This window comes from Chiloscyllium plagiosum, chromosome 9 (genome assembly GCF_004010195.1).
Source record: "Chiloscyllium plagiosum isolate BGI_BamShark_2017 chromosome 9, ASM401019v2, whole genome shotgun sequence".
Lineage (NCBI taxonomy): Eukaryota > Metazoa > Chordata > Chondrichthyes > Orectolobiformes > Hemiscylliidae > Chiloscyllium > Chiloscyllium plagiosum.
In genome coordinates, this window is record NC_057718.1 from 14,549,187 (window position 1) to 14,571,105 (window position 21,919).

Below are 21,919 nucleotides of genomic sequence, written 5' to 3' on the forward strand. Positions count from 1 at the left end.
TTATGTTGTTACAGATGTACAGGTGATGGGCATCGCTTGGTGAAGCCAGAAAACATGACAAAAAAGAAGTGTTTCTCTTCCATGGTTCCACTCAGGCCTAAATCTCCTTGGAGTGGGAACACTCAGTGTCCACTGGCCGGCTGTAATTCTCTCTTACTGGATGGTCACCATGGAAGGCATTACCTCCACCCTTAATCACATTTTAATTCGAATTTCATTTAATTGCCTTTTTATTTTTGTTGCTCTGATCTCCAGCATCTGCAGTCCTCACTTTCTCCTATTTTTGTTGCAGTGCCTTATATGAGGCTGCAATTATTCAATTATTTGGGTTAATTTGGCTTGATAGGTTTATTTGGAATTGTATTTCAAAAGAGTATAAAAGGAACCTCTTAAGTGGAGGTACATTAGTTAATAAATTTATTGTTTACTGAAAGAGTAAATAGAGGTCTCCTTAAGCTCTTGTGGTGCAGTGGTAGTGTCCCTACTTGGGGGCCTGGATTCAAGTTCCACATCATCCAGAGGTGTGTCATAACACATCCACAAAGGGTGGCTAACGTAGTGCCACTCTTTAAGAAGGGTAGTAAGGACAAACCAGAGAACTATAGACTGGTGAGCCTGACGTCGGTGGTGGGCAAGTTGTTGGAGGGAATCCTGAGGGACAGGATGTACATGTATTTGGAAAGGCAAGGACTGATTCGGGATAGTCAATGTGGCTTCGTGTGTTGGAAATCATGTCTCACAAACTTGATTGAGTTTTTTGAAGAAAAAACAAAGAGGATTGATGAGGGCAGAGCAGTAGATGTGATCTATATGGACTTCAGTAAGGCGTTCGACAAGGTTCCCCATGGGAGACTGGTTAGCAAGATTAGATCTCATGGAATACAGGGAGAACCAGCCATTTGGATACAGAATGGGCTCAAAGGTAGAAGACAGAGAGGGTGGTGGTGGAGGGTTGTTTTTCAGACTGGAGGCCTGTGACCAGTGGAGTGCCACAAGGATCGGTGCTGGGTCCTCTACATTTTGTCATTTATATAAATGATTTGGATGCAAGCATAAGAGGTATAGTTAGTAAGTTTGCAGATGACACCAAAATTGGAGGTGTAGTGGACAGCGAAGAGGGTTACCTCAGATTACAACAGGATCTTGATCAGATGGGCCAATGGGCTGAGAAGTGGCAGATGGAGTTTAATTCAGATAAATGTGAGGTGCTGCATTTTGGAAAAGCAAATCTGAGCAGGACTTATTCACTTAATGGTAAGGCCCCAGGGAGCGTTGCTGAACAAAAAGACCTTGGAGTGCAGGTTCATAGCTCCTTGAAAGTGGAGTCGCAGGTAGTTAGGATAGTGAAGGTATGCTTTCTTTTATTGGTCAGAGTACTGAGTACAGGAGTTGGGAGGTCATGTTGTGGCTGTACAGGACATTGGTTGTGCCATTGTTGGAATATTGCATGCAATTCTGGTCTCCTTCCTATCGGAAAGATGTTGTGAAACTTGAAAGGGTTCAGAAAAGATTTACAAGGATGTTGCCAGGGTTGGAGGATTTGAGCTATGTGGAGAGGCTGAACAGGCTGGGGCTGTTTTCCCTGGAGCGTCGGAGGTTGAGGGGTGACCTTACAGAGGTTTACAAAATTATGAGGGGCAGGATGGGATAAATAGGCAAAGTCTTTTCCCTGGGGTTGGGGAGTCCAGAACTAGAAGGCATAGGTTTAGGGTGAGAGGGGAAAGATATAAAAGGGACCTAAGGGGCAACCTTTTCACGCAGGCAGTGGTACGAGTATGGAATGAGCTGCCAGAGGAAGTGGTGGAGGCTGGTACAATTGCAACATTTAAGAGGCATCTGGATGTGTATAAGAATAGGAAAGGTTTGGAGGGATATGGGCTAGGTACTGGCAGGTGGGACTAGATTGGTTTGGGATATCTGGTCTGACTGGATGGGTTGGACTGAAGTGTCTGTTTCTATGCTGTACATCTCTATGACTCTATAAGGTTGATGGAAAATATCTAAAGAGGGTCTCCTGGTACTAGGTGGGTAGTGGCTAGGAGGTAAAGATCTATAAGGGTCTGAATAAATTTATAATCAAGGAAATTATCTTTTGTACTTTTCCATTTATTTAACGTAGGACGGCAGGTTGCAAGGGGCTTGAGGGAAACTCAGGGTTTAGATTCTGAGAATTGCCTCAACTATGCTGATAAAAGTTAATTGGTCCGGCTGGAAATTAGCAGAAAATGAGGAGAATTTACAAAAGAAAAAGTCAAGATTTTAGAAATTGCCAGACAAGGCCCGTTCATAAATGTATTGCCTGCTTACATGGGCAGGTATCACAGATATCAGCAGAGTTGATTGAAGACTTTTCCTTGTAAGTCTCCTGGATTATTATGAACATCAGAGACAGGCTATTCAGTAGTGCCTCATACACTCACTCACCTCTAAAGTAAACAATCACTCCAGAGAAGCTGATGTGGTTCTAATGTTACTAGACCAGTAATCCAGATCCCCAAGCTAATGGCCTGAGGACTGGGTGGTAAGTGTTACAAATGATCAACAAGAACATCGGGGAGGGGAAAATTCCATTCATGTGTTCAAATTCCACTGTGGCACCTGGTGGAACATAAATTCAATCTGAAATGTAGAGCGAGTCGTGATGATGGTCATCATGAAACTAGCATCAATGGTCATAAAAACCCATCGAGTTGATTGTTGGAAGGAAATCTGCTGTCTTTACCTGGTCTGGCCTACACATAACGCCAGACCCACAGCAATGGGGTTGGCTTTTAGCTGCCCCCTGAAATTGTTGAGTAAGCCACTCAGTTCAAAGGGTTGGACAACAAATGATGACCCTCCCATCGAAGGACTCGCAAAGGACAAGCCTTGGATGACACTCGAGTACTGAGGGAGTGCTGCACTGTCCGAGGTGCTGTTCACAGAAAACGTTCTATGCTCCGTTTCCTCACCTTCTGAAAATATCGGAGGCAGTTAATCAGATGTAGGATTGTGGAAATCTGAAATACCCTCTGCTAAAAATAAGTTGAGGCTGGTGGGGAGGGGGGAAATTGAGATTAATAGATTTTTGTTCGGCAAGGATATTAAAAGGTTCCACAACCAAGGCAGGTAGATGAGGTTAAGACATTGTTGATCTCATGCAATGATGGAGTGGATTCAAAGAGCCTCATTCTGTGGAACATAAACTAACATTTTGAGGATTTCGTGTCACATTTGGTATTGCAACTCTTAGGAGTTAACTTGAATTAAAAGTCAGCACAGGTTTTTCATTTGACAATTGAATTAAAGATACTATTCTCTGACATGGTCTTTTGGTTCCCCTTCTGCAATCCTACAGCAGTGGTCAAGAAGGGTAACCCAGAGAGAAATGTATCAAGGGATGGCCACCACTGGCAGGAAACTGTTAAATCAGATTTATGATCAGAAAGAGTGAAACAAGATTATAGAGATAATCAAATGCACGGGCTTCTTTTTTATTGTGAGTGAGTTAAATTGAAATAGATTTCATTTTCAAATGATAATGGATGATTTTCTGTCACTCACAGACATACACATGCACATTAACACTATCTTACATACATATTCTCTCTCATAAGAATACTCAGTCACACAGCATCTCAGCCACAGAAAGACAGAGATAGCCCCACTGCAATGGAGTTTTGCCACTTACTGATACGGTCGGAGGGTCCTGACACTGTAACACAGGGCGTCCTCCCAGCGAGCAAGGTGAATACAGCCATCCATGGCAGCATCAAGCATCTTCAGCAGATAGAGGTTCGTGTCAGGGAGGACATCTCGATTCTTGTCGATGAAAGCCTGGCACACTTCCACCACCTCTTCCCAGTCTGTTATTAACTTCAGTTAAGGAATCAGGCAGGAAAATGAAACACAAACCAGAAAGATATTATTTTACAAAAGGCAGCTGATTACACTAAGTAAGGGCATCTGCTCCATTCCTGAGGGCCTTGTGTTCCTGGTTGCTTTGTTCCTAGGCAAACATTTGACACATAATATAGCTCCAAAGTAATTGGTTTTCTTTTATATCAGAGTACTGTGCTCGACAGTTCAAAGCAGGAGGAGTGGAGACTTGTTTACGGTTGTATGTGTGACCACATCCCTATTGTTATTACAGCTTTTAAGCCCAACGTCTGGAACGGAAGCTCTGGGTTCAAGCCCACGCAAGGGCGTGTTGGCCACAGAAGGCACATCCATAAAATGGCCGAGCAGTTTGACCGTCCGCCTGTACGTCCCTCCAATACACCTGACAACAGGCAGCAAGAAAGGGTGAGTTTCTTGGTTAGCCATCCTGCAGAAGGTAATGGCAAATTACAGCACTGGTTTGTCCATAAGTGTGGGCCAATCCAAAGGAAGTGCATGGCCCAGCCCTTTAGAATTGAGGATGGGAGAAAAGGCAGATAGGTACATGAGGGGATCTTGTTCCTTTGAAACAACAAACACACCAGCCTATATATGCAGCATTCAGCACAGTATCCTCAATTAACTACTCATGTTTCCACTTCTTACCTCCCTCCCCACTATACTGAGGCTATTAGAATTCCAAATTTGGCATCAAACTGACTCTGTTTCCGCCAAACTAACTTATCACTAGCCTTTGTCACCGTTCTATGTCTGCAGTGCAAGTCAGCTCTGATGAAGAGTCATCTAGACTCGAAGTGTTAGGTTACTCTCTCTCCATGGATGCTGCCTGACCCACTGCATTTCCAGCATTTTCTGTTTTCAGTATAGATTCCAGCATCTGCAGTAATTTGCTTCGAGATGTTCGCTAAGTTTGGTTTAGGATGTGAATGACACTGGGAGGCCATGCTTCCTGTCCATCATTTGTTATGCTCAGGGTGTAAGGATCAACCCTGCATTGTGCAATTTGAGTCACATAGATGGCAGGGCAACAGGATTAAATGGAGATTGGTCCTTCTGGAATCTTTTGCATCAGTATAAGTTTCTCTTTCAAGGAAGATTGGAATAGTGGAACATGGTCAAGGGAGAGGTTGAGAGGAATATCATAGACATAGTTAAGGGGAATGCTAGATTAGCACATGACTGAGAGGAATGAAAGGTTAAATTCTTAGCTTTGATGGAAGTCTGAAATGAGGGAGATTTGTTTGAGATTTGTTAGTATACACCAGTCGGGCTGAATGGCCTATCTGCATGCTATAACTGCAATGTATCTCCTGCTTTTGTTTTGCTTCAGTGGAGATGTCCAATAAGGACTGTGAGTTCTTAATTCAGATTGTCATGTTCAACGATCATTACAGGCCCACTTGAGAACAAAATTTGTATAAAACCTTGAATTCAGACCAGAACAACGCACTTAGAATAGAATCCCTACAGTGAGGAAACAGGCCATTCAGCCCAACAAGTCCACACCGACCCTCCGAAGAGTAACCCACCCAGATCCACTTTTCTGACCTACATATCCCTGAACATTATGGGCAATTTAGCATGGCCAATTCACCTAACCTGCGCATCTTTGGACTGTGGGAGGAAACCCACACAGACACATGGAGAATGTGCAAACTCCACACAGACAGTTACTGAAATCGAACCCGGGACCCTGGCGCTGTGAGGCAGCAGTGCTAACCAATGAGACACCATGCTGCTTGATCAGGCTACTGCAATATGACATTGCTGGTGATTTTACCCGGGCTTGAATCCAAACTGACCTTCTTGGATTTCCATTACTTTTCTGAATGTCTTTTTTATTCATTCACAGGACGAGTGGATCAGTCGCTAGGTCGAAAGTTTTGCCTCTCCCTGACTGGCCTCGTGAAGATGGTAGTGAGCTGCCTTCTTGATACACTGCAGTCCCTGGGATACAGGGGCACCGAACGTGCTGATGGGAAGGGAGTTCTGAGATTCTATCCAGCAACAGTGAAGAGACAGGGATGTGGATGGAGGGGGCTTGGTTGGGGAAGTCACAGTGAGTGGTGTTCACATGGATCTGACGCACTTGTACTTCTAAGCATTTAGGTAATGGGTTTGGATTCTGTTGTGCTGTGTCTCTTCCATATTTTGAAAGTGTGTGCTAGTTTAATCCCTCAGTAGTTCTTTGAATCTTGATGTCACCCTTCCTTTGAATATTGGTACTGAAAGGTTTGGCTATATGGCCTTGGACCTTTTTTCTCTTTACTATCAAAGTTCCGAACAAGAATAGGCCATTGGGCCCATTGAGCCTGCTCCCCCAGTCAATAAGATCATGGCTGACTTGATTGAGGCCTCAGTTCCATTTTCTTGCCTTTCCCAGTATCTGCCCCCCCCCCCACACCTTCCCCCCCCCCCCCCACTTGTTCATGAAGAATTATTCTATCTCTCTGCCTGAAAAACATTCCATGACACAGCCTCCATCCCTGTCTGTGGAAAAGAGTTCTGAAGACCAATGACCCTGTGAGAGGAACAATTCCTCATGACCTGCATCTTAAATAGGAAACGCCTTATTTTTAAACTGTTTTCCCAATCTCTCCCACATGAGGAAACATCTTTCCAGCATCCACTCCGTTAAATCCCCTCATAACACGGCTGTGAAACTCGTTCAAGACCTTGACCCACATTCATCTCACTGCCACTTGTATCTCATTTAATCCCACTGCTTTGCCGTTTATCATTTCTTTCAGTACGGTTCTGACTTCATTCAGATTGATGCGAGATTTCATTCCTAGTTTTAACAGCTACCCTTGCCTGTTCTTGGGTTTTCCTCATTCACAAGACCATTAAACTATCGGCTCCACCTCCTGTTTTTTCATCCTCTTCCAATGAGGTATTCCACCTGCATCCGTCAGTAGACACACATTTCCCACATCTTCTATTAACCTATCTCCAGCAGCTGCCATTCTCGAGAAAACATGGATAATAAGGCCATAAAAATGCAAACTAAACACTAGGGTTTATTTCTAGAGGGTTAGATGGAAACGCAAAGAGCTTGTGTTAAACGTGTACAGAAGCCTTGCTTTAGACAACGAGGTAATCATCTGGTCTCCATAGAAACAAACAATGGAGGCACCGGAGAAGGTGTGAACAAGATTCCTATCAAGGGGATTCGATTAGATTAGATTAGATTCCCTACAGTGTGGAAACAGGCCCTTCGACCCAACAAGTCCACACCGACCATCCGAAGAGAAACCCACCCAGACCCAGCTCCCTCTGACTAATGCACTTAACACTGGGCAATTTAGCATGGCCAGTTCACATGATCTGTGCACCTTTGGACTGTGGGAGGAAACCGGAGCGCCCGGAGGAAACCCACGCAGACACAGGGAGAATGTATTGCAACTGGCAGGTATGATTGAACAGGTTGGGGTGTTTCTCTCTGGCAATAAAAACTGAGCAGCTGCTGATAGGGATCAGCAAGATTATAAAAGGGTGAAGGGAGACAAATATTTGTGTAGGGGACCAAAATTAGACGCCATGAATAAACGCTTCTCACCAATGAGTCTGATTTAAAAGACACTTGCTTAGTTTGAGAATGGTGAGAATATAGAACGTCTGACTTTTTAAAATTCATTCATGGGATGAGGGCGTCAGTGCCCATCCCTAATTGCCCAAATGGCAGTTTATGAGTCAACCACATTTCTATGGGTCTAGAGTCACACGTAGGCCAGACCAGGTAGGGATGGCAGATTTCCTTCTCTGAAGGATATTTGTGAACCAGATAGAGTTTTCCAACAATTGACAATGGATTCATGGTCATCATTAGACTCCTCATTCCAGATCAAGGAGCAATTGGAGGAGTCGTGTTGTGGTAATGACACTAGGTTAGCATTCTGGAACTTCAGCCCAACACAATCCCATCATGACAAGTGGTGAAATTTGAACTTGGTTTTCTTTTTAAAATGCGCTTGTTCAATGGCAGCCCTGTAACCACCGTTAATTATCATAGAAATCCAACTGGTTCACTACTGTACTTCAGGGAAATAGTTTCATGCGTAAGTGCCTCCTTTACTTGGTCTGACCTACACGTGACTCCAGATCTACAGCGATGTTGTTGACTCATGACTCCCCTTTGAGTGATTAGGCATGGGACGGCAATAAATGCAGTGACACCCATGAATGAATTGAAACAAAATTGAAGCATACGACACAGAGCAAGTGTGGTAAGGAACTGGAGAAAAAGAAATAAAATGAGTTGGTGACTTTTGGTGAAAGGTTTTGGAAGAGGCTTTTGTGGAACAGAATGGCCTTGATCAGTTTTGGTTGTGCTGTACGGGTTAAAGGTTGAGCTCTCCTAATCTTCATGTGTGTCCAAGGGCAGCTTAATGGGACTGCTATTCAAAGTGATCGACTGTTTTAGTAATTTGAGTCATCTCCCGAGCCGCGCCCACAGTGTTACTATTCTAACACAGCAATGAGGACATTCTTCTCTCATAGGCCAGTAAATTCTTTGCTGCAGAGGGCTGTCGAAGCTGAGTCATTAAATATATCCAAGGCTCAGATAGATAGATTTTTAACCAGTGAGGCAATGATAGATTATGGTGAAAAGGCAAGAAAGTGAAGTTGAGGACGATCAGATCAGCCACTCTCTCGTTGAGCAGCGAAGCAGACTCGATGGGCTGAATGGCCTACTTCTGCTCCTACATTTTGTGGGACCATTGTCCTTTCTGTCTTCCTTCCCATTCCTTCCTCCTGTGTTTGCCCTCCTGGTTTGAGCTCTGCCTTGCTGCTTTTGATGCACCATCACTTTGTGAGTGAGGCGATCCCGGTTCCCACATCCATTGTTCCAGTGATGGCCATTTTTAGGCATTTCACTGCAGTAACAAATAGTCTGGTATTGCTGGATGTAATGGCACCATTAGCAGCTTCTCTTCCTCCTTGGATCACCATTAGCCATTCTTTAGTCTGCCTAACTGCTGGTCTTTCTCTCTCTCTCTCTCTCTCTCTCCCCCCCTCCCTCCGTGGGCTCCATCTCCACCTAATGTAATTCCTTCTCCTCCCCCTCCCTCCTTCCCTACTCTCGGTCTTCAACATATATACCATCTTTCCCCAGCGACAATCAGTTCCCAAGAAGAGTCAGCAGACCTGAAGCATTGACTCTGTTTTCTCTCCACAGATGCTGCCAGACCTGCTGAGTTTCTCCAGCATTCTCAGATTTTATAACAATGAAGCTTGGACTGACAATGACCACATATGAAGAAGGGCTTATGCCCGAAACGTCGATTCTCTTGCTCCTCAGATGCTGCCTGACCGACTGTGCTTTTCCAGCACCATGCTCTTGACTCTGATCTTCAGCATCTGCGGTCTTCACTTTCTCCATACTAACCAAATGCCAGGCAATGGCCATCTCTGATAAGGGAGAACTTGATCTGTTTACTTGGCGTTCAACGGCATTACTATTGCTGAATCTGAATCACTACTAACATAATCAAGCATTCCTCCCAACCTGATTGTACTCTCTTCCACCCAATTCCATCAGGCAGAAGATACAAAAGTTAGTATACATGTACCAATAGATTCAAGAGCAGCTTCTTTCCTGCTTTTATCAGACTTATGTACAGATTTTTTATATATTAGAGTTGATCTTTCTCTGCATCATCACTGTAGCTGCAACATTATCATTGAATCCCTACAGTGTGGAAGCAGGCCATTCAGCCTGTTAAGTCCACACTGACTTTCCAAAGAGCATCCCACTCAGAACCACCTCCACTGCCCTACCCTTGTAACCCTGCATTCCCCATGGCCAACCCACCTAGCCTGCATATTCCTGGACACTGTGGGCAATTTAACATAGCTGATCCACCTAACCTGCACATCTTTGGACTAACCTGATGGACATAGCTGATCCACCTAACCTGCACAGGAGGAAATCCATACAGACACAGGGAGAATATGCAAACTCCATACAGACGGTTGTCTGAGGCTGGAATCGAACCCGGGTCCCTGGCGCTATGAGGCAGCAGTGCTAACTGCTGAACCACCATGCTGCCTCACAGGTATTATGTAAGGTATGACTTGCTTGGTTAGCATGCAAAACAATACTTTTTACTGGATCTCAGTAGATGTGACACTAATCAATCAAATCAAACAAAATCAAATCATTGACCAGATGCCTAATTGGACCAGCCAAATAAATGCTGTAATCAACAGAAAAGCAGATCAAAGTCAGTGAATTCTGTGGTGAGTAATTCACCTCCTGATTCTCCAAAGCCTGGCCACCATGTACTAGGTACAACTGAGGCCTGTGATGGAAGGTGCCCAACTAGTCTGGATGAGTGCAGCTCCAGCAATACTCAAGAAGCTCAGTGTCATTCGGGTCTGTTTCATTGATATGTCCTACACCAACTTAAACAATCACTTCCTTCACACAGTGGCAGCAGTATGTACCATATACACAAAACATTGCATCAATTTGCCAAGATGCCATCAATAGCACATTCTAAAACCACTTAGAGGAAACAAGGGCAACAGATACGTGGAATCTGCAAAGTTCCCCTCCACATCACATACCATCCTGACTTGGGAATATATTGCCATATCTTTATTGTCAGTGGGTCAGTGGTATGGATGATTGCATGAAGGCAAATTGTCATACATTGCATGGAGCTCCTGGAGTTAGGCTTTTGACCTTGCTAGGCCATTGTGATGATGTCACTGCTGAGAGACTTTCCCTGCACGGCTTCTGGTTTGGTTAGATTCATTGAATTGTAGAATCTCTACAATGGGGAACAAGGCCATTCAACCCATCAAGTGTGCAAAGAGCAGCCCACCCAGACCCAGCCCTCCCTCTATCCCTGTAACCCTGCATTTCCCATGATAAATCCATTAAGCCTACACATCCATGGACACTACGTGCAATCTAGCATGGCCAATCCACCTAACCTGCACATCTCTGGTTCCAAAGACCCAGCAGCAGTATCAGGCTGGTTGAGAGGTGACCTCCTTGAAGTTGGGTCAGCGATGTGGTTTGGGGGATGGGGATGCCCACATGACTGAAGATGTCTGGTTTCTGAAATTTTCCATACCTTTGGGCATCCCTTTGGCTGTGAGCTCTGCTCTGATCACCTTGGGATATTAGAATTACGGAAAGATGTTGAACAAAGTTGTGCATGACATGCCTCGATGTGGGAAAGGTTATTGAGTGAACTATATCTCGCATCACCCACACAGCTGGAACTGTTCTCAATGGTGGCTCATCAGGATACTTCCTGCAGACTGTAATTTCTCCACTTTCGGAATCGATTCTTTGATTTCCTTCCAGGCGTGTTTCTCTCCCGCCAGCATGTCTGAATCCTGCACAGAATGAGAAGGAAAGTTCATAGCTTTGACTGTGTCAGGGTAACTTCCATCAAATTCCCCACTCGCCCCTTCACCCCAGTCTCACTTACACAGAAAGCTAATTACTGTGGATGCTGGAAATCTGAAATCAAAAGAGAAAGTGCTGGAGAAACTCAGCAGGCCTGGGGAGAGATAAACAGAGGATAACATTTCAATTTTGATACCGCTGACATGTTCTTCGTAAGAGTCATATTGGACTCAAAATGTTAACTCTGATTCTCTCTCCATAGATGCTGCCAGACTACTGAGTTTCTCCAGCATTCTCTTTTTATCCCACTCTCATTACCTGGAAATGGTGAGGAAATGGTTAGGAACTGCTCCTCAAGTCTTCTAATCCCTCCCTACTCAACGAAACACCAAGAGTTTACGTCTGACAGCAACAGACAATCTTGGAGCCTGTTATATGAACAGATGCTGGGAGTGTTAACTGCTCTGTAAGCCCACCTATGTCTGCTGTTAGTGCTGACAAAGTGCTTTTCTAAGATTATTAAACATGTCAGGCTCTTGAAAGATGACATTTCTACCGACTGACTACAGCTGCCTTTGTAACCTTTCTTCAACAACAGTGTGGGAAAACTAAGAACCGCAATGCAAAAACACTTAAAACACAAAAAAAACTTAACTGTCTGTCAGGTGTTTTTGGACAGCCTGCAAGACATTAGTAATTCATTCATCTATTTGTCTTATTCGTTGACAGATTTGGACATCACTGGCGAGATCAGCATTTATTACCCAGCTCTAGTTTGACTGAAGGTGATATTACAGGAGGGTCACCAACGTTAGGGCAGGAGTGCCAGGATTTTTACCCAGTAACGCTGAAACAAAGATATATTTCCAAGTCAGCGTTTTGGAGGGGAACTTGCCAGTGGTGCTGTTTCTATGTGCCAGCTACCTTTGCCCTCTTAGGTGACGCAAATTGCAGGTTTGCAAGGTGTTCCTGAAGGTGAGTTACTGCAGTGCATCTTCTGATGATACACACTGCTGTCAGTGTGCATCTTGGATGTAGGGGGTAAATGTGGAAGGAGGTAGATAGGCTGCTGATCAAGAGGGCAGCTTTGTCCTGGATGGTGTCAAGCTTCTTGAGTCCGGTTTGGCCTGCACTCATTCCACTGCACACCTGGTTTCTGCCTTGTAAGTTTTGGACTGGCTTTGGAGAATCAGGAGGTGAAGTACTCACCACAGAGTTCTAGTTCTGATCTGGTCTTGCAGCTCTTGAGTATTTATATAGTTATTGCAGTTCAGTTTCTGGTCATTGGCTAATCCAACGATTTTGTTGATGTTGGGAGATTCGGTGATGGTAAAATCTTTGAAGATGGTTAGGCTTTTTCTTGTTGGAGATAGTTACCTGGCACAAGCAGCCCAAGCCTGAATATTGTCCAAGTCTTTCTGCATGTGATCACAAGTGCTTCAGTCCTTGAGAACTTGCAAATGCTAATGAACATTGTGCGATCATCAAATAACATCCCCATGTATGATGAAGGGAAGATCATAGATGTATTATATGAAGATGCTTGAGCCTAGGACACTTTCCTGAGAAACCCATGCAGTGACCTTCTGTAACTGAGGTGGGTGATCCTCAACAATCGTAACCAACTCCCTGGGTTTTATTCCAATGAGTTGAGAATTTTTTCCCTCATTCCCATTGGTTTCAACATTACTTGGTCAACATTTATCTTGGTAAAGACATTCACTCACTGTCCTGCTCTGGTGCCCATGTTTGGAGTATGACTGTAATGGGGTCTCGAGTCAAAAGGCCCTGCCAAAAAGTGAGGTGAACGTGAGGACTGCAGATGCTGAGATCAGAATGTGCTGAAAACGCACAGCAGGTCAGGCAGCATCTGACGAGCAGGAAAGTTAACGTTTTGGGCAAAAGCCCTGCATAATGTCTCATTCCTGATGAAGAACTTTAGCCCGAAACATTGATTTTGCTGCTTCTCGGATACTGTCTGACCTGCTGTGCTTTTCCAGCACCACCTTAATCTGGACCCTGCCAGAGAATGAACTGAGCATCAGGGAGCCTGTTATTAATAACTAAGTGTTGTTTGACAGCACTGTCAACGACCTTTACCTTCGTCTTGCCAGTGATTGAGAAATGGGCAGTTGGCCAGCTTGGGTTTTTCCTGCTTTTTGTGATTGGACATACCTGGGCAGCTTTTCACATTGGTGGATTGATGCTAGGGGCAAGTTTTGATACAATAGAGTAGCCATTTCTGAGGGCGGTCAAGAGGCTGGAGTCACATGCAATCAAAATCAGGTAAAAGCCAGCAGATTTCCTTCTCGAAAGAACTTCATTCAATCAGGTGATTTTTCCGACATTCTGGCAGTTTTATGTGGCACTGGCATTTTATTACCGGTTTGTATTTAATTAATTGGATGTAAATTTATCAATCATCATGGTGGGATTTGAAACGATTTCTGTAGATCAGTGGTTGAGGTCACTGGATTACAAATTTAGCAATATTACCATTCTGATCTGGATTGTATCCATCATTACCTCAAACAATCGATCAGTTGAGAATTAGTTCAATATTTGAGCACAGTCTTTTATGTTGTTAACACCTTCTTTACTTTTTTTAAAATCATTTTTGGCTTGGAGCTGTGAATTGTGAGCTGAGATCTGACGGTGACCTTTAGACTAGATGTACTGTACATCTCTATGACTCTGTGACCAATCGAGCCTTCATCCTGTAGCTTTTACAGCCACAATCCTTCTGACCTAAACTCGGTTCAAAAGCCAGTTTAAACTTTGGTTTCTCTTTGTTAGATTGCCAGTGAGGCCCCTGTTAATGTTCAAACATCTGCCATCTGTTTGAGCACAATGCATCCCCGGAACCAAAATAGCCCTAGCGTTCTTTAAACTAATATCAACCACCAATTAAATTCCACGTCTGGCCTCATAAACAAGTATCAGTTTGTTCTTTTTGTTTTAAGGAACAACACTCCCAACTCCTGTACTCAATACTCTGACCAATAAAGGAAAGCATTACAAATGCCTTCTTCACTATCCAATTTACCTGCAACTCCTGATAAGGTTTGCTTTCCCAAAATGCAGCACCTCACATTTCTCAGTATTAACTTACTGAAATTTCGGAGAGTAAAATCTCCTCTTCCAAGTGTTTGTAAACACGTACCAATAGATTTAAAAACAGCTTCTTCTCCGCTGTTATCAAACTTACGGACAGACGTCTCATACAGTAGAGTTGATCTTTCTCTACAACTTCACTGTTGCTGTAACACTACATTCTGCCTTCTGATGTACTTATGTAAGATATAATTTATACGGTTTTCACACAACACAACATGTTTCACTGTATCTCGGTATGCGTGACAATAATAAATCAAATCAAATCAGTTGGAAGTATTAAGTAAATATTCCTTGGAGGTTACTGGAAGTTACTTGCGTTAGTGTCTTCAGAAACCAAGTAGGATACAATCTCATGCCCCTGTGATGTGACAGATCGTGGAGTTGGCTGTGAACTGGCCAGTTACATCTGGTTTTTCCTTTTGAGCCATCTGTGTCAGCCTTTCTGGGGGTCTCGAGTCAAAGAAGGTTGGATTTAAATTATACATCGATTAGATTACCTTGTTGCTTAACTTTGATCTGCTATAACTACTGTATTATTAACAAATGGTTAAATTTTCTGTTTGAGTTCTAGACTTGGTGATTGGTATCAGGTATTCTGATTAAGAATACCTGATAGACAAAGTCTGATTAGGAACCATTGGGACTACTTTGAGCATTAATGAGGATTGTAATTTTCCTATGTTGTGAATACAGGGATAGGGAGGCTGATTTGATTTGGCTGTCTGTCCCTTTGTCATAGCAACATAGAATCATAGAGTTATAGAGCTGTACATCACGCAAACAGACTCTTCGGTCCAACTCGTCCATGCTGACCAGATATCCTAACCTAATCTAGTCCCATTTGCCAGCACTTGGGCCATATCCATCTTAACTCTTCCTATTCATATACCCATCCAGATGCCTTTTAAATATAGTTGTACCAGCCTCCATCACTTCCTCTGACAGCTTATTCCGTACACGCACCACACACTGCGTGAAAACGTTGCCCCTTAGGTCCCTTTTAAACTTTTCCCCTCTTGCCCTAAACCTCTAGTTCTGGACTCCCCGCCTCTGGGAAAAGACCTTGTCTATTCACCCTATCCATGCCCTTCATGATTTTATAAACCTCTATAAGATCATCCCTCAGTATCCGATGCTCCAGGGAAAATAGTGCCAGCCTGTTGAGCCTCTCCCTATAGAACAAATCTTCCAACCCGAGCAACATCCTTGTAAATCTTTTCTGAATCCTTTCAAATTTCACAACATAATTTCTATAGGTGAGAGACCAGAATTGCACACAACATCTACCTAGTAGGATTTGGTTTCACTTTTTGTCTGAAAAATAGCACCTTCAACAAAGCAGCACTCCTTCAGTGTTGTACCGGGGAGTCAGTCAGGACCTATTCAAGTCTCTGCAGCAGGATTTGAACATCTGACTCGGAGACCAGGATGTTATTCACCAAGCCACAGCTGAGAAGTGCAAAAGAAATCTGAGTGCAGTACCTTTCCTGCTGCTGGCCTCTGACTGCAGTGTTTAGTCCTCTCAGCAACTCATATACTGAAACAGTCTGTACATACATACACTGAGCCCTGGGCAATATCCAGGCTTGGGCTAATAAAATCACATAGCCTTCTCCCCATCCCAGTCATTGTTCAGTCTGTCCAGGTATGCTGCTTTCTGCTACCAGGTGGCATGGGAGAAGGAAGAGAGAAAGGCACACATTTTCTCACATACATACACACTCTCTCTCATGCCCACGGACATTTTCTCTCTCTCACACACACAGTCTCTCTCTCACACACACATACACAAACACTCTCGCACATACAAACACTTACACACACATGTACACACAAACACTCACACGCACACAAAACACATTCACGCATACACACAAACACTCACACATACAAACACACACATGCAAACACTTACACTTACACACATGTACACACAAACACGCACACAAAACACACAAAATACACTCACACACACAAACTCTCACTCCCACACACACTGTCTGTGAGCCTCAGTGAGTTTTCTTTCATCATCCTCCCAATCCTGTCTCACTAACTGCATACTGTGCCCCTGTGGAATCCCCTTTGTCCTATTCTCTTACTCACTGCGGATGAAAAACATAGGCCACTGCTGGGACCTTCTGGGAATCCTGGCATTGCTGCCAGCTGTAAAGGTCAAGTGCTGCCAGTCTGTAGCTATCCTGCAGGGCTCATTTTATTTGCCAGCTGTCACATGACACCAGGTTACAGTCCAACAGATTTATTTGAAATCACAAGCTTTCAGAGCCCTGCCCCTTCATCAGGTGAAGCCAAGTTCCTTTGTTATATCATCACAAAACATGTGCATGCTGCATGTTTATATTTACAAGTTCATTATAAATCATCAGAAGATCAACACAGTTTCTTTACCCTATTGTAGAAGCGCTCCACTGTGCATCAGAAAGAAACCTTCAGGAAGTAATGCCTGGCACTACACTATGCTGTGTAAAGATGAGGGCAAGCTGGTTGCCCGAAGGAAGCTCTGTTTGTATCTTCATAAATGGTGGGTGTTCCAACAGGCTCGGAAGTCCTCGATGTGTTTAGGGCACGCTGCACTCCCTCTGAATACTCCCAGACATGCAGCCACTTTCCTGGCCTGTATTTGATGTGGTTCTGCAGCCACCCCTCTGAGCTACTGCCTGCAGATGGTTCTGATTAGAATCCAGTCAGCGAGTCATCTTAGATACTTAACTCTGGCAAGATTACCTCTACACAAGGATTCATGGGACCCAGGGGCAATTTAGTCCCTCAGCTTTCTTTTGCGGGGGGAAGGGTATAAAGTCAGAACCAGCTGCAAACTTCGCTGGTTTTGGCCAGAATCATACAGCATCTGCTGTATGATTAGGAAACAGCCCATTCTCCAATACAAAAGTTTAAAGTGAGAATGCTCAATCATAAATTAGTAGCCGGAGGCATTTTGTAAAACAAAGCTGTCAACCTGGGCTCACCTCTCAGGGGTCTTCATTGAAAGGAGGGGGACAGAGAAGTGAGTGAGAGGGAAAGAAAGAGAGAGAGAGAGAGAAAGACAGAAAGAGAAGGAAAGAAAGAGAGAGAGAGAGAGACATAGAGACAGAAACTACCAGAATGGAAACTTGGAAAGACCAGTTCCGACCAGCCCCATTTCATTACAATTCCAGATGGCATATTCCCAAAAGATCAAACCTCAATGTGTCCGTAAGAATGTGGGTTACGATCCATTGTCACAGTACTCTGCTGTATATACCTTTCTCGAAGTCTTCTGTAGCCATTAAGCTCATATCACTTGCAGCATGGTATCAAGAATGCTGCAGCTGAAATGGTGTGGATTTTCAGGGCTCTAAGAGAGTCAGTTTCTGAAAGGAACAGCAAGGAAGAAGTAAAACAAAAATCTGCAACTGGGAATTACTGGGTGAGTCAAAATGGGTGTGTATTTTCCATTGCCTGCAGTTGTGGAGATTAAAGGAGGTGCGGACAGAATTGGAGATTTTTTTTCCCCGTTCTTACTGACAAAGCAATGAATAGCTACAAAATTAATTTAAGAAAACTTCAGCAAAAGAAGTGTTTTTTTTTTGTTGGGAAAGAATGTTACAAGGTGTATTGCGGTCTAGCACTCTCTGAGGAGCAGCAATGTTTGACTCCAGGAATTTTGAAGGATCACTTTGAATTTCATATTGTCACTTCTGAATGGTATGTGTTCTACATCACAGTTCGGAGGAAAGAGAGATTATTAACTTGTATGTGGCAGCACTGATATATCGATTAAATCCTGAGAGCATGGACAAATGAAAGGTGATCTCAGCAGAGACAGAAGTGTGTTAGGCATAAGAGATTCTGCCATGAGAACACATCTGCTGAGACAGGAGAAAGCTAATCTCAAGGAAGCTACTAACATGTGCAGAAACTCTGGGGTGGTCAGTCACAGCTCGACGATATGAATGAAATAACAGGTGAGGCTTTGCACTATGCTGATAGATATTTCAAACTAAATTGAGAATGACATATTGGAAAGAAAAAAACATTTACAAAAAGCCAGCAAAAAGACCAAGGCCATAGGGTAGGATGTAGATATTGAGAAGGACATCACATGAAATAAAGGAAATGACGCCTAGCATAGGAAAGCATGTTCTAACTGCAAAAGGCTGGATCACTTTGCTCATAAGTGTAGAGCTAGAAAGAAGCAAAGCAAGCCTACAAAGGCGGCAGCTAGTGAGATGTTAGCCAAAGAGTCTGATGAATCATTCAAGACTAGATTGGCATCGTCAGATCTAAAGGTGAGAAATGGTTCATGACCAACTGAATGATGACTATAGAAAGAGAGCATGAAGTGAATGTGAAGTATCGGACTGTGCCATATCATGAGCTTCACAGAATTCTGCAAAGTCAGGTGACGTGGTGTCCAAACAAATGTAGCCCTCGAAGTAAGATTGAGGCCAAATGACAGACCAGTCGTCATCCCAAGAGGGAAAATGAGCGCCCAGTGCAACAGAAAGGATGAGGATCTAGAATTCAAGATAGCAGATGTGAAGCAAGATTCTCTCATCTGAGCTGAAGCAAGTCGAAAGCTTGAACTAATAAACTTCAATGTGCTGGAAGAGATTTGCAGTGTTTCATGCATTACTGACAGCCCAAAAGATTCTTAAAGATTACAAAGATTTGTCTTCCAGATCTTGGATGTGTTCCATGGTGAATATCATCTCAGAGTAGATGCTTGTGTGAGACCACCTCAGCATCAGACAAGAGGAGTCCCAGCTGCCCTCAAGTCCAGCGTGAAAGAATAACAAAGAAGAATTTGAAACCAAGGGTGTAATCAAGAGAGAGATGGCGCCTACAAACTGAACAGCAGTCATGAAAGAAACTGGAAAACTGAGAGAATGCATAGATCAAAATGATCTGAGTAAAGCTTTTGACGAGGTGTCCAACCTCCCATCTATAGAATCCATTTACCAGGCCCGCTGTCGAGGATAATGCCGCCAGCATTCTTAAAGATCCATCCCACCCTGGCAATGTTTTTCGACAACCTCTACCATCGGGGAGAAGGTACAGAAGCCTGAACACATGCACCAGCCGGTTTCGCAACAGTTTCTACCCTACTGTTGTTAGAATACTGAATGGATACACAAAATCTTAACCTTTGCCTGTACCTGTGTTTTTGTTTTTGCCGCTGTTGACCTATTGTTGACTTATCTATGCTACTTAACTCTGCGATCTGCCTGTATTGCTCGCAAGACAAAGCTTTTCACTGTGCCTCAGTACACGTGACAATAGATTCAATTCATCCATTCATTCATTCAATTCATGTTCCTACCCCATGGCAACCATTGAAGGTTTGCCATAACTTTCCATGATTTTACCACCTTCAATGTAGAGGTTGGCTACAATCAAGTAAAGCAGCAATTTTCTTTTAAACTATATTCTGGATGCCATTTGGAAGATAAGTTTGTTTTGCTTGCTGTAAGAACCATGTGATTTTATTTTGTGTCTTTAAAAAACTGTGGACTACAAGGAGAAAGAACTGTTTTTAAAAAGTAGGGACTTACCAGGATGGCTGCATCGGAAACTGGAAGCAAAGATTACTAGACTGATCTTCCAGTTTTTCTACCTCCTCTGAGACTCTTGTTTTCCCTATTTATTTGTGTATGTGTCTGTAATGGTTAGGGGGGTGGGGGGAATGTGGTTTGTCAAGGGATTAGAATTTTTGTTACATGCCAATGGCTTATATTTGTTTATCTTTAGCTATAGTCTACTTCCTTCTAATAAATAATGATTCTTATTGAGTCCAAAAATCTGGTTCATGTTTTTGTCAAATTACTCTGACAGTCAGATAAATCGAGATTCTGTGCGCATCTTAAAAAAAAAATTGGTATGACTCCTGAAATAGCGAGACTTGATTTATGGTGTACTTGCCCAGTGGGTCCTAACAATGCTGTTTGGCATTCCCATCACTCCTGAAGAGATTCAATGCAGACAGTACGAGAGCATCAGTGATCTTCCTGGGGAGAAAACCTATTATAGCGTCCTGCTGATCCACAGGTTTGGAGATATAGTGGAAGAAACCATTGCAGATCATGATTAGAATCATGTTAAAGAGAACTTATCAAACTACTTGAAGTTGAACAAGAAAAAGGCGCAATTGAAGAATCAAGTATAGAGGTCATGTGTTGACAGCACATTGTCTTGCCAGGGCCCTGACATGGTGTGAGCTGGAGCAGAGATGCAGCTATCAACTGATGTGAAAGTAGTGCAATGATTTGTCAGCTACATGAACTATTTAGCAAAGATCTTGTCTGATGTGTCATTAGAGTCTGGACGTTTACACAAACCACTGCTCAGGATATGCAATACCGTTGGGGCACTGATCGAGAGCAGTTTTTATGAGAACCAATCAGCTAGTGACAACAAACCCAGAGCTGAGGTACTGCAATGTCAATGAGGTGAGACCAGACTTGGAGCAACCCTTATAGCAAGGGCAACCAGGTGCAGCTGGAGCCTAACCCAAACTGAAAGACGCGAGATTCAGTTTGAGAAAGACAAAGTAACACTGGATTGCGGGCAGAGGTCACTTCAAAGCATCTTCCTCAGACCACTTTTATCTGCTCCAAAGCATCGAAAAATGTCACTTAATTTGCAACATGATATAGCAAGGTAAACAGATATACACTGCTGACATGCTGTCGACAGCAGAATTCGTAATGAAGAAATTTTAAAATGTTAAGGCAGAGTGCCAGTGAGAAGCGACAGTTCATCAGGCTCTGGAAGTTATCGACCCAGCAGAATATAACAGAACGGCACCATGCTCAAATCGAGTGAGCTACCCAACGAGATGCATCTTTCCAAATTGCAGGAAGTAATGCTGAGACAATGGCTTCAAAGCATCAAGGACAACTCTTTGGCTATAAGACTGTACTGGACAGACAGAGATGAACAATTCAGCCCAAGGTGTCATCTTGTTTGAAGACGATAGACTCATTTTCCCTGAGGTGATGAGAACAGAGAGGATAAAGTGGAAACCATTAGGGAACTGAATATAGTCTGAGGAAGGTAAGGGAAATGTTCTGTTGGCCAAATATGAGTAATGGGTTTAAGGTCCACATTGGCCAGTGTAACATTTACATGAATGTCAAGTTGAGCAAGCTGGAGAGTTATTGATGATGAATGGCATTCCAGCCTGACTGTGGGTGAAGCTTCAGTCTTCATGCTCACACGATTTGTCAGCATGTACTGTTCTGCCTATTGTGAGTCAGATTAGCTGATGTCAAAGCTTAAAAATGTGTTGCTGGAAAAGCGCAGCAGGTCAGGCAGCATCAAAGGAGAAGGAGAATCGACGTTTCGGGCATAAGCCCTTCTTCAGGAATGAGGAGGGTGTGCCAAGCAGGCTAAGATAAATGGGAGAGGGGTGACACTTGGGAGAGGGGCATTGGGAATGCGATAGGTGGAAGGAGGTTAAGGTGAGGGTGATAGGCCGGAGAGGGGGTGAGGGCGGGCCCTCTCCGGCCTATCACCCTCACCCTAACCTCCTTCCACCTATCGCATTCCCAATGC

The 21,919-nt window shown here is 43.6% G+C and overlaps 1 protein-coding gene across 5 annotated transcripts in view; it reads right to left on the minus strand.

Annotated features, from left to right (window-relative positions):
* Positions 1-21,919, minus strand: part of smyd3 (SET and MYND domain containing 3) — a 796,202-nt gene that overhangs the window by 56,514 nt on the left and 717,769 nt on the right. For all 5 annotated transcript variants that reach the window (XM_043695426.1, XM_043695428.1, XM_043695427.1 and 2 more), the window contains 2 exons: positions 11,148-11,235; positions 3,671-3,845 (listed from right to left, as the gene is read on the minus strand). In XM_043695426.1, coding sequence (XP_043551361.1) covers positions 3,671-3,845; positions 11,148-11,235 — 263 coding nt within the window. The remainder of the gene's footprint in view (positions 1-3,670; positions 3,846-11,147; positions 11,236-21,919) is intronic.